The 13,725-nt window shown below is 39.1% G+C and overlaps 1 protein-coding gene across 3 annotated transcripts in view; it reads left to right on the top strand.

Moving 5' to 3' along the window:
* The window catches only part of LOC140227147 (putative nuclease HARBI1), a 117,888-nt gene that overhangs the window by 52,821 nt on the left and 51,342 nt on the right, over nucleotides 1–13,725 (top strand). Inside the window, exons 1-3 of one of the 3 annotated variants that reach the window (XM_072307579.1) lie at nucleotides 2–272; nucleotides 1,310–1,472; nucleotides 2,602–4,001. The exons of 1 other annotated variant lie outside the window; for it this stretch is intronic. In XM_072307579.1, coding sequence (XP_072163680.1) covers nucleotides 9–272; nucleotides 1,310–1,472; nucleotides 2,602–2,960 — 786 coding nt within the window. In that variant the 5' untranslated portion in view covers nucleotides 2–8 and the 3' untranslated portion in view covers nucleotides 2,961–4,001. Of the gene's footprint in view, nucleotide 1; nucleotides 273–1,309; nucleotides 1,473–2,601; nucleotides 4,002–13,725 lie in introns of those variants that run through there. One more of the 3 variants, XR_011901019.1, reaches the window with a different exon arrangement.

Below are 13,725 nucleotides of genomic sequence, written 5' to 3'. Positions count from 1 at the left end.
AGCTTGGGATGGAATTAAACGAGTGGAGAGGAGCGGGACCTCGCGGCATACCCAAATCGGAGCAACTCATCTGCACCTTTTTGGACCACATCGCAGGAGGGGGGTATTACAGACAAGTGGGAAGAGCAGGTGGGATGGCGACTTCAACCGCCTTTCTGCACACCCGGCAAGCCTGCAATTTTGTCTTCGAAACTGCTTCGCAGTACATAAGCCTTCCGCGAGAGACTGAATACGAAGAGCTGTCAACTCGATTAACACTTCCAGATGGGCAGGTATGATTCCCCCCCCCCCCTCCAACACACACACACCCATTACACACGAACACACACCAGGTGGCCATCCGTATTGCATGTGCGTTCCCGATAATTCGGGAAAGCATTAGCCCTACATTTCATGAGTCTCAAAGTTAAAAAGAAAAATAGTATGTATATATATATATATATATATATATATATATATATATTTTTAGATAGGGGGTGTTTAAACATTTCTTTCAAATAGAAGCGTTACAAAATATAATTATCTACAGCTAGCTGCTTTGACCCCTAGAAATTCCCAAAATAAGAGTATAGTCGGGCTGCTTGTATGCTCTTTCATAAAGTCGTTTCGAAGTATCTCACAAAAAGTTTAAAGGTGAATTCTCATCTCAACGAATACTAAATCATTCTCCAACAATCCCTCCAGTAATCTACCAACAAGGCCATACATGCTGCGCCAGGAGACCGCTTGATTTCTTCTTTCATTTATTTGTGTGTGTGTGTGTGTGTGTGTGTGTGTGTGTGTAATCAGGTCAACTTTTCTCTGTGTTTCTCATCTCCACAATCTCTCTCTCTCTCTCCCTCTCTCCGCTCTGATCTCCCTGCCTTTCCCACTCTCTCCCTCTACGCTCTATCTTGGTCATCCCCTCCGCTGTTTCGTTTTCTCCTCGACCATTTATATCGTGTGGGCAAACTCTCTCATGATCATTTTGCGAGCCTCTGCTCGCTAGTGCGTCTATCCGCAATGTTATGACGGATACCATATTCCTATAGTAATTTAAGCCACACGGCGTAATCAATTTCTCTCACGTCACCCGATAATCACTCGACTTCTGAGGTGGCCGCCGTAATGAGATAAGGCAGCCGATACCTGAACAAGTTGAATGCTGTCAGCAGTGACAAGTGATTTTATTTTACTGCCTGTCAGTCTTATCCATCATGAAACAGCTGTGATGTAAATTCATGTTGATGTATGACGAATGTATGACATGTTACCTTTGCAATCTCATCATTGTTAGCTTTCATTATTATCTTTTCTCTTCATATGGTAGGTCAAACGTGTCGTGCTGTACATTGATGGATACATTGCCAGAATACAGAGGCCAGACCACGCAGGTGATGCCTATTTATGTGGACGTCATGGCAAGTCATGTGACAGCCTCAATACACAGTACATCATAGACAAACACGGAATAGTTCGACAGGTGATTTCGGGTTCGTTTCTCTACCTCTTTCACCCTTGAAGTGATCTTGATCATGAAAGCATCTTCAAAGTTACTATACATGTTGTAAAAAAAAAAAATGTCAAAGTATATTCCCATAGCGTATCATATGTATAACGTCAACATGGGCGGATCCAGGGGAGGCGCAAGTTTGTTTGTTTTTTTTTAATTTCTTTTCATTAAAAAAAAAAAAAATCTAAAGAGGAGGCGCTTGTCCGATGCGCCCCTGCGGATCCGCCACTAGTCAATATTTCTTAAAAAGAATTATTGTTTCCATAATTATCATGGAGATATTACAGATTTAAAGTGTACATGATTTCATAATCTAAGCTCAACTTTAGGCTCATAATAAATGTATATTAGATCAAATAGATTATCCTATACACGTTATTTTCGTATAGAGTGAATAAATTGATAAAGCGTAAACGTCTATTTTAGTCAATTATAATCCTTTCTTTTTACATCATTTCTCGTTATAACGCTTTGCGTTCAAAAGAACATAAAAAATAAAAATGGTTGCGATTATACGAAATTCTTACATAGAAGGGACACAAGTTTTAACGATGGTAACGTTTACGCACTCGCTGTATTTTTCACTATAATTCTACTATGATTATGGCACAAGAGGGCAGCGATGAAATCTGAATACTCCAAAAATGTATTTTCATAAACTTAAATATACAGGTAATTTTGTCCACCATTTTAGCAACATTATATCATACTTTCTCGTATCCTTCATACAGACCTTCAAGTTTTGTTTTGTTTTGTTTTTTTGTAAAAAAAAAGACGTGCCACTTCTTTAGGAGTATAATCATACCTCATTCTCCCCTAATATACACAAAAATGAATTACGTGTTCTTTTGCGAAATTGTATTAACAGTAGCCGTATTTGTAACTTCGTAACAAACTGAATGTTTTTTTTTTCCTAATTTTTGCAAACTTGACTAGATAGGGCATATGCGTGTGTTCTACACTACAGTAAACAAATTCACTCAATTCAGTAAAATGCATTGCAGTTTCCTTTGATTTATTTCTTTTTATTTGAATGATCGCAATATTTAGAATAATTCGTGTTGCTCATTACATTTTTTTTTTCTAATTACTGTTCTTTTATCGTAAAGGCTTACCAGGAAGTACACATGACAAGACAGCAACAGAATGGAGTCTATCCTTCATGAACTTTCTGGACAGACTACCAGAAGACATCGTTGTCCTAGGTGACCCGGCGTATAGAGGTTTGCACCGTGCAGTGATTCACACAGCTGTGGGTCATGATCTGGGCGACGCAGAACTGAGGTTTAACACCGATGCAACCAAGCTGCGACAAGTAGTTGAACGGACAATAGGAGCAACACAACGCCGTTGGCGAATGAGTCAGTTGAAGGAAAATAGGCTAGCTGCGAAGGGTGGCATCGTCTTCCCAGCGAAATGCTTAGTAGCGATGGCAGTGCTACACAACAGATTCACAAATTATGTTTAGATGTGTTTTTGGCTTCGATGTCTTCATGCGTACTTACCATATACAACTGTTCAAGAACATATATGTGTATTTCCAAGAGTGTGAATCAATATGTTTGTCTCATGACCACATAGGAGATTATTATCATTATCATAATGTGAAGCAATGTATGTTATTTGCATAATGTGGTAATTCAGAATACAATCATAAACAGAACTGCCGTTATAAACTTGAATTTTCAAGCCTTGCACATTTATTGATCATCCATACCAGAAAAAAAAGACGCAAAATAAACAAAACAGTAATAGTGTTTCAATTCTTGTGTATAATAATAAGAATGATTTCTGACCGGATATAGATTTATTGCATTCAATGGACTTACAGTACATGACAAGACAGAAGCAATGAAAAAAGGAGAGAGAGAATTTGGTAGATATGTTAACTGCAATCCGCGATCAAGTAAAATTATAAAGTAGTACATGACGTATTGTAATGCATAAAAGTAAAGAATTTCAGTGGCTTCAATTATTCTTGAATGAACTCGGGCGTTCTCAGATGGTTCAGCCTCCATTTGGACCTCGATTCCCATATGAAGGGACAAAATCGAGCGAATCGCTCGAAGTTCTTGTCCCATTTCACTTTGGACTTTTACCAAGTCTCGGATGAGACTGATGAGCTGAGCCTCATTGTCCTGTCGTCGTCTTTTTGGTGCGGGCTCTTCGTGATCTGCATCTCCCTTACGGTCCATGCCCCCTTCCGTAACGACGGCCTTAGGCTTGATCTGTCATGGAGGGAATTCGGAGATGTTATTCTGTTGCTTGTTGCTATAACTGTGTTGTGCACGAGAGGCTTGTAATATCCATGTGTGTTGTTCTTTCTTAAAGTTGACAAATATTTTAACCACATTGAGTGCGAACGAAATAAAAACATTGATGTATGAGGATTCCTGTTGAACAATACAACACTATATTATTCTCGCGGATATTCTTCAGTTTTGTTGATGTTATCTACAGGTTTCAAGCTTGTATGTTTATGAATGTATTGTGCATAGGATATTTAATGTCGTGGAAAATTATATCACACTTTATTAGGCCCATTATAAGCCTAAATGAAATTATCTTCCATATAATTGAAGAGTCTGATATCATATATAATTATATATATATTCACTATCATTATTATTATTATTATTATTATTATTATTATTATTATTATACATGTAGTTGATATATGGCTATATCTGGTGTTTCAGAAGGATGGATAGACGAAGCATGAAAATATTGAATGCTGGTACACACTATTGTATAAGAAAATAAAGAATGTTGTATTTATTAAATTCAGTTAAATCTTGTAAACATGAGACTGACCGTGTAGATTTAGTGTTATTAAAGAATAACTAAAGTTACATAAATGAGTTTGCCACTTCTCACTAGGCAATCAATATTTCAGCTGTATATTCGTGATAGAATACAAAAAGATACCACTGAATCTTACCAGAAAACTCTTGTTTTTTATTAAATTCATATCGTTCTGTTACAAACTATGCCAAATACTGGCACAAGGGCGCTATCGCATAATAAAATTCGAGGGTAATAGGAAATAAGACAAATGTGTTAAATTAAAAAAAAAAAACTGACTTGTCTAGATCTTTGCTAATTTAAAACAAATTTCCCAAATATCTGGCACATTTTTGAATTATGATTGGAATTCCTTTTTTTTTTCAGTAAAAATTTAAAAATTTAAAAATTAACGTCTGGTTCCTGTAATATGCTGCAGAGGAATTCACTATGTACTACTTTATATCGGTCATTAAATTCTCCAAAATTGTGATAACGCCCTACCGTTTCCAACAGACAAATATTGCTTATATTTCATACGTAGGCCTGTAGGCATAAAGAGGTTACAATCTATACTAACCTGTCCACCCGCCGGAAAAAACAGTGCGATGTACTCCTCATATTTAAGGTAGATGTCAGGACTGCCTCTGAGTTTTGGGGATGTTGTCTCGACCCCAGACCTTTTCTCCTTGCGCACCTTATCTCTGAACTCTCTTCCCAGGTTTTTCATTAAGTTCTCTGTTGAGCCTGTCGGTAGGCTAAGTTGTTTGCAGACTACGTCATGGAATTCCTTCACCCTACCAGCTCGCCTCATCTGTTTATATTGGTCATGCATGCCCAGGTAAGTGTCGATAACCGTGCAGATGAGATGCTCATTCCACTTTGTTCTGGCTTTTAGAGTGGGAGTAGCCATCTGCTTAGTGTTCGATAGGGAAGTGGTGAATAACAAAAGCATGATATGGCGAGTATAAAATTTGACACTCCTGTAACAAACTTCTATATACTTGCTTAGGTATCTAACTCATGCTCGAAGCGAAGTAACAATTATATTCTGTAGTTGCAGTTAGTAGACTTGGATTTTTCATAATGTGAACTTATTCATGTGTTTATATAGGCCTGTATATTTGCAACAAATAATGTTCAAAGTAACATATTCAAGGCAGCACGTGAGGTACCTGTCCATGTATACGCAGCATAAAAAAGGCTCATTGTAGAGATACAATTGCAGTTATTCACTTACTATTATGACGTTTTGGGGCATAGACTATTGTATTAGGCGATCATAATGTACGATAAAGAAGTCGGGTACTACCTGTAGGCCGATCATGAAATTCTATTATCTCATATCTTACTATTTAGGAGATAACAATTACGCCACTGAGTTTTGTTGCAAGGGATCTGACTTCCTCAAATACTGATTATCCAACGATAAAGATTTAATGGCTTAACTTTGTCTTTATAGGCCTACTCTAAGTAATGCTTATAGGGCCTAGGCCTACAGTAGTCATGATTAAATTCTGATGACATTTTAATCACATTCGTGCTGGACATTACTAATATGTTAGACCTGCATATAAAGTCTGTCATCTTATTCGTCATAATATACCTGTCACACGTTTTTTATTTTTTTTTATGTTGTAAATACTGAAACAGCTTTGTCAGCGCATTTAAGCAGTTTGCATTAATGTTCAAAGCGTAGAGCACAATAGGGTCGTACAGTATTGTGAGTTCATGCTAATAATTTAGGCTTACCAAAAATAAAGAAAAGTGAAAGAAATGAAAGAAAAAAATGAAAGTATAGTGGGATTCAGTGTATCAATTGATTATTCTATATTCTAGATTATTATGTACCATACACCCCCAAAGAAACACACACACAAACCACACACACACACACACACATCACAACCCCCAGTTGTGCACTGACGACGTTGACGACCCGCGCTCCTCATATACACTCCGCGCCGCGCTAGCGGGCGGAAGCGCTTGCATCGCAGGCATGCTGCGCCTAAGTTAGCTAGCTAGCTAGCTGTGATGTGTGCGAGACGAGTGTGGATATTTCATTGATTAACTTGATAGCAAACATACTCTAGCCCTAATGTTAGGAGCTTACGTACGTGTCAACGATCGTTACGGTCTGGTCTTTAGGTAAGTTGTGATTATATCATAAGTATAGTGCAAGAAATAATGCGCACTTACCGGATTGGAGATTTGATGGTTTGGCGACTGAGTCTTGACTTAAGAGCTAGTTAGTGTTGAGCACTTGCTTTGACTTGTGGCTAATATGAGATGCAGGTCGACCGGTCAAGTTTTTGCTGAATTTCTGATGTCATTTTTTGGCGCATTTTCTTATAGGGCCGAGGATATCGTCTGCACCTTTTGCCGCATCAGTACAACTAACGTTACAAGTGTAGCTGGGTGGCAGGGTATTATACTCCAGATTCTAACTTTAGGCCACAGACAACTATAGGCCTATTTGATTTCTATCTGACGTTTATAGATCTAGAAATGTTAGCCATCGTTAACTCTCTACATTAATTAGAATGTAACTGTTAGACATCTTGTTAGACGGATTCCTAAAAGGCGATATACTCTATAACGTTAGTTTAATTAACTTGTCCTTAGCCTATAGGGCCTAACGTTAAACGTTAAATAGGAATTCTTTTTTTAAACTTGACCCATAAATGGTATATTATTATATATTTTCCAATGTTATAATCTAGACTCTTTCTATTCTCTAACTTACTGTGGCGGGCTTGGGCTGGTTGTTGTTGTGTGGCGCCCTTCTTAATTGTTGTTTGTTGTTCGTCGAGAGCGCACTGTCGCCACCACAGAAAAATATATAAGACCGAGAGTTATTAGCGGTGGAGATGTGTTTTTCCAGAAAGATTGATCAACTCCGTGGGCGAGGTGTTAAAAGGGCATTTTACCGGTTTTTTGTTTTTTTTATATGTTGTTCTTTTAATTCTAAAAGACCCAGCGGTGTAAACAGAATCAAAATTTCATAACGATTAAGTCCGTAATTTAATGTTAAAAATTGAACTTTTTAGGTGAGAATTATGCTAATGAGCTGACGAGCCCGGATGTTATGATGTCACAGGTGCTCTTACTATTACTGATTACAAGTGCTCGCATATACGCGTGCGTTAATTCGTATCGAGTAGCAGACGACGCTTAGGCCTAACTAGCAGGCGGCGCCTGTGTACTGTTCTATCCATGTAGATATCTCAAATTTCACTAAACCAAATCGCACCAAAATTACAGGATATACTTCGTAGCATATTTTAAAGTATTCTCTTATATTTGAACGAAATCAGTAATCGAGAAATATCAATATTGACGTCGACTTTCAAGTCGTCACTCAAAAAAAAAAAAAAAAAAAACCTCACTCATCGCGAGAGATCTTGGCGAACGCAAGATGCACAATCTAGAACTGAAGTTAGCCGACTAGTACTGTGCGAACGGGGAATTTACGCGAGAACTAAACTCAAAAGTGTAATGATTTTTGCGACTTGTGTGATATGTGACCCTGCACCTCAAAACAAACAAAAAGTCGCCAGACATGAATTTTTAGTTAAGACCATATTCTGAAAGAGCAGACTTTAAGCTTTAAAATGATGTATAATTCTAATCAAATGGTTTCTCCTAACCTATCTAAATATTGGAAAGAAAGCACAAACTCAGGAAAAGTGTGAACTGAGAAAAGAGGCTCTGAAGTACAGTGTCTATTCAAGCGCTTAATCTTTACCAAACCGTGCTGGCTGTGCGATGAATGGGACAAAAAACAGGAAGTAAACCACCATGAGTAACAACAATGAAGGGATTATCAGATTAAACTGAAATTAAACATGCCTCATTAACACATTCTGTCCATAAATAATGGAAACTTTCAAAGCAGTAGAATTATCCTTTCAAAAGTTATTAGAGTTGAAAGTGAAGAGTGTGGACAAGGTTTTTCAGAAATGAAAAAGGGATTCTAAAGACACACCTAATCACACTATTCTACCAAAAATGTTCGAGATAAACTGCTCAAAAAACACACTTTCCTGCCCGTTTTATGATATCAAATTTTAGCATGATGTAAAAGAAGACCCGCTCTTTCAGAAAATATGAAAAAGTCAAGTTCGGCTAGGTTGACCCATTTCACTTATTATCAGTCCTCACGTAAAATCAGTGTGTGCGACTTTATGTTTGTTTTGAGGTGCACGGTCACATATAGGAACTACATTTTTCATTCAACTTACCACAAATAATTTGTAAATTTATTTATTGCCCCCGATTACTTGAAAGATTTGTCTCATGATATTAAATGGCTAACTTCAGTCTGTGCGTGCGCAGCAGGTAGGTAGGGCCTGGCCGCAATCACTCGTGTTAGTCGTAGAGCAGATTATTTTTAGCGACGCCGACAGGAAAGTCGACATCTACACTTACGCTTCCCGGCATGTGATTTGTTTCCAATTAACGTGAGCTGTTGGATATGAATCATAAAGTATTTCCTGTGAGTTTGGTGCCAGTGCCATTTGGCAAGGTAAATTTTGAGATATCTACATGGATACGGAAGTACGCTAGCACTATACCTACACCAGCGCTGGGATTGCGAAGCGGCGACACTGTGTTAAAATCTACGTGGTCACGCCACTCTTCCGAGATATTGGTCCTAGTACGTAGGCCTACTGAAACAAACTGTTAGATCTAACATTAGTCCTTGGTGTAAATAACACCACTATGAGATTTATCTCGACTACAAAGCATCGGAAATCCATAAAGCAGATTCCTTACCTGAAAAATCCAGCACAGGAACAACAGTGCCTGCAGGACAAGGGTCCAGATCTAGATCTGGAGTCTGGACTTTCGTCTGGACTTTCTTCAAGTTCTGGCAGCAGGGGTATGTAACGTTACGCTGTGCCTTATTAGCGCTGTGCACATAGGGCCTACAGCTGCAATGTCGACGGTGAGTGAGTGTAGGGCCTACTCATCAAAACTTGGACTGCCAGGTAGAACCTACTCCTTGACTGCTCAGTAGTCCTAGTCCTAGTTCTAGTATTTCAGAGTCCATGTGTAGGTCCTACTGGGTACCGTTTTCATCTCACTAAGTGTAAATCGTGCGTGCCGTTGAAGAGAGTCTATCTACATTTGGATTTAGATTCACTCAGCCCTCATCTACGTTAGATAGTTTGAACTGGCGAATCATCGCTCGAGCATGATCACCAATGCGTAACGTTACTTACACACAGTCTTCTATGGGCAGCACGTTCGGATAACGATGCCAATTTCATTTTGCATACCTGGAATTTCCCCACAAGTTTTATCTAAATAAAAAGCTGTTGAAGAGATTGCTTTTAAAGATTAATAGATATTGTTTAACATGTTTATTATAGCTCCATATTGTAATTATACTAAATAAGAGCTTTTGCAGTACTTCGTGTGAGATTTCATCAGTAAATTGGCATTATGTAGTTCGTCTTGCTAATGTCGGAGTTGTGCACCAGGAGCACCTGTGACGTAGGCCAAATTGTGTGGATCGTTCCATGGCTTGCTCGTTTTCATTTTTTTTCAAAAAATCATTACAGACTTATCCTGGGTTTTACAATCCTCTCTTTCCAGTAGTAGGCATCAAAAAATGTAGATTAGAATTATCAGACAATTAGAAAATGTCAGTACAGTTTTCTTTTAAGCCCAAATGTCCGAGCGGTAAAAACATATATATAGACTTAATCGACCTTTCGGAAACTAATAGTCTCGGTGGGGATGAGTTCTTAGGTCAAAGTATATGACCGTGGAGGGAAGATGGAATATACAAGGGGAGGAATATATGTGCAGTGTGTGTTTGTGTGTGTGTGTGTAGTAGAAGTGTATGTTGTGTATCGTGGGGTTGTGTGGTGTGTGAAAAAAAAAACTAAGTCAAGTGAGTCGTACACAGAAACAAAGAAAGACACAAGGTTGAAATACTCAGATTTCAGGTTCAACAAAAACAAAAATCAAAGTTTGATATTCCTTTTACAAAGTTCCAACTAGATCGCCACTGTTACATACTCATTCACATATATGAGACTAAACGCCTGAAGTAATTAAAACTATCTTCAAGTTATTCATGCATGCCTATACAAACCACTTCGTATATTCTAATATAGAATCCTCTATATTTGATCTGTACATGTGCCTAAGTTCCTTTGTTCCGACTTAGTTAATGACTCGCCAGAATCCCTAAGATCTCCTGAAAGTAATACAAAGCATGTCTCTTATACTCTAGTAGAATTTGAATTTGCCAAAAGATCCCAAACATAAGTTGAAATTTTACATGGGGACATAAGGGGGGGGGGGGGAGGAAAGGTTGTAGTTGGTATGTTGAGGAGTGAGCAGATGCTCGATACCTGGAGTAGAACTCCAAGAGTCTCCTCTACATATAGGGGAAGGGAAAGAAGAAAGTTTAAGTTATACTAGTGTGTTGAGGAGTGAGCAGAGTAGCTCGTTACTTGGAGTAGAACTCCAAGAGTCTCCTCTACATATAGGGGGAGGGAAGGAAGAAAGTTTATAGTTATACGGACGTCGAGGGAATCACTACGCGGAGGTAGCTACGGTATGCGCTAAGCGCTGAACGTGTACACTCCGTAGATTTTGTGCTAGTTAAACGTCGCAAATATCTTATTATCTCGACAAATATCACTTTCCATAGTATGGGTTCCGTGTTCCAATAAATTATGAGTTATTTACCAAATGACCAGATACATATAACGAACCAAATTCCTCTAGTATTGACCAGAATCGACAAAATAACAGTAATTTTCACACACGAAGGATCCAAATCACACGCTGACGTGGCTACGTCATAACAGCGATGCGAAGCCAAAGCTCGCATGCAAACTTATATCATTTTGCAAGTTAGCTTCCGAGGAGTAATAAAATTCATTTCTATCACCATAGGCTAATTCGTGTATTAGTATTTCCACCTTACTTTTCTGAAAGATTAAGAATTTAGGGAATTTTTTTAAATGAATCAAAATAAACAGCCGAAATATTAAAGATAATGAACGAGGGAAGGTCTGTAATCCTGAATGAACACTACGCGGTACGCGCATCTACCGGCAGTGTTTTGGATCCTTCGTACAGGACAAGATATCGTATTCAAACTCCATATTCCTTCATATTTCTGTCAACATGAAGTAAGTTACCACTCAAATATTCGCTATATATATACTTAATCCTTATATTATCAAAATATTCCTGGCCGTCAGTTCATAACAAACGGGTATTCCCTACATTCTTCAATGTCTTATAGAATGTAAGAAGTTGCTGCAATGCGATGTGCATTAACCGTTCCTAGACTTATAACACGTATCCAACCAAAACAATTATATATATATATAGGTCAAGTAATCAAGTCAGGAATCAACAGTTAAGGTCGTAAACTTCGACTACAAACTAAATGGCTGTTCGTAACGAGGTTGGCTCGCTACACAGCCCTCCTCCCTCTGAAATGAGTCCTCGCATTTATAAGTTTAAAATTCACAGAACTTACCTATTCATGCTTATAAAGTAGCAAATTTCTTCGAGGAGACAATTAACGAAGTGGAAAATCTCGGATACTTCATTTATTTCCAAAATATAAAATACAATCATCAAAGTCCCAACTTTGATCTATAACACATACATTTGATAGACACCAGCCGTTGCTTCCTGAATATGTGAATGTGGGTCCTACATACACCCATCCAAACATAAACTCCTTTCGAGTCACACCAAAGACCAAAAACTATATACACACACTCCAAAAACAGTCAATACATACCAAATATCCATATCCGTAAATCACAAGTGAAAATGTGCGTCAAGATACTTCAGGAAGCAACGGCTAATACGTACCAAATTAGCCATTCTATTCACATTTCGGCGAGACTTCTTGGAGAACAAGTTTTGGTTTCCTCGAAGAAATGTTTAATAATCTTAAACATTTAAAACACAGAACATCAATTTCAGTGGCGTTACAAATGATTCACATGCACTGAAGGATAGAAGAAAACAGAGACAGAAAGAGGAGAAGAGAGAGAAAGGAAAGAAGGAGAGAGAAAGATACGGTAGAAACATCTATCCTTCAGAGATAGATTCAATATATACACATCACATGAGAATAAGCATGCACTGGAGGATACAAGAAAAACAGAGAGAGGGTAAGAAAGAGAAGAGAAGGAAGTGATAACAGTGAAAGGAAAGATTAAAGGTGAAGACAGATACGGTAGAACGATCCATGCACCCTTCAGAGATATATATATCGTATAATAAGAACACTGGACGTGCAGAGATCCACAGGCGCGGCAGGATGCGGAGAGAAGAGGGATCCGACGGGAAACACGGAGCGTCAATCCTTCGGGGTCTGGGGCTTTAGGGTTGACGGGGTGAAGTCGACGTCAGGCTTCGAGACTGGTGAAAGTAGAAGCGGCTCCTTTGCCACTTCAGCAGGTAGGCCGGCTGGCCTAGTTCATTGGAGCAGCAACCGGGGTCGGGTTTGAAGTGCCCGACTAGGATCTTTTTAATCGGCGAAATCAGGGTGGGGGTAGGGGAGGAGGGGAGTTCCCGGGGTTGCTGGTGGGGGAGGACCAGGCGGGTTTGGCGATGCCTGGTGAAGTCCCTGGGTGTTGGGGTGGGGGAAGGGCTAGTACAAATAGGGGGTCGCCTAGCCCTTAAAGGATAGCGTCTGGATTGCTGTATTTGGAAGGATGTCAAGTCAATTTGTTCGGAAGATAAGTTACTCAGAATTTCGTCATTGTCGTCATCACTTGAATGGTCTGAAGTTACCCCTTCAATCAAGTGGGTATCTGATGGCGTCTCTTGCCATGGAGCTAGTTCTTCCCCTGTGTAGGGTTTGAGACGGTCGAAATGTACTATCTTTGGTTTGCTTCTGGGAGTGAGTTGAATTCGGTAAGTCACGTCAGAGAGTCGAGTGATGACTCTGAATGGGCCTTCCCATCTGTTAGTAAGTTTGAGACTTGCACCCTTCCTACGAAAGTCGTTTCGAAGCCACACAAACTGTCCGACTTTGAAAGTTTCACCTGAAGTTTGCCTATCGTAATTTCTCTTCTGTCGTGTCATGTTCTTTTTGGTATGTTTGGTCACCCGTGTATGGATGTTGTCTCTAAGTTCGCAAGTGCGTAATCTGAGCGTAATTCTGGGGCAAAGTGTTGTGCCAACAAATTTATGAGGTGGGTAACCTCGCGGCCAAACATCATCATATTCGGGGTTTCTTGGATTGTTTCATGAACAGTGCCTCTATAGGCAGCAGTGGCAAATGGGATATAGCGATCCCAGTCTTGCTGGTGTTCAAGAGGGTCGATCATCGTGGCTAGCATTCCTTACAGTGTCCTATTGAAACGTTCTATCATTCCGTCTGACTTTGGATTGTACGGAGTAGTTCGTGTTTTCTTTGCACATATGAGCCTACAGACTTCTTGAAACAA

This window comes from Diadema setosum, chromosome 4 (genome assembly GCF_964275005.1).
Source record: "Diadema setosum chromosome 4, eeDiaSeto1, whole genome shotgun sequence".
NCBI lineage: Eukaryota > Metazoa > Echinodermata > Echinoidea > Diadematoida > Diadematidae > Diadema > Diadema setosum.
The sequence above is the reverse complement of the archived record's forward strand: the minus strand, read 5'-3'. Positions and strand labels throughout refer to the sequence as shown.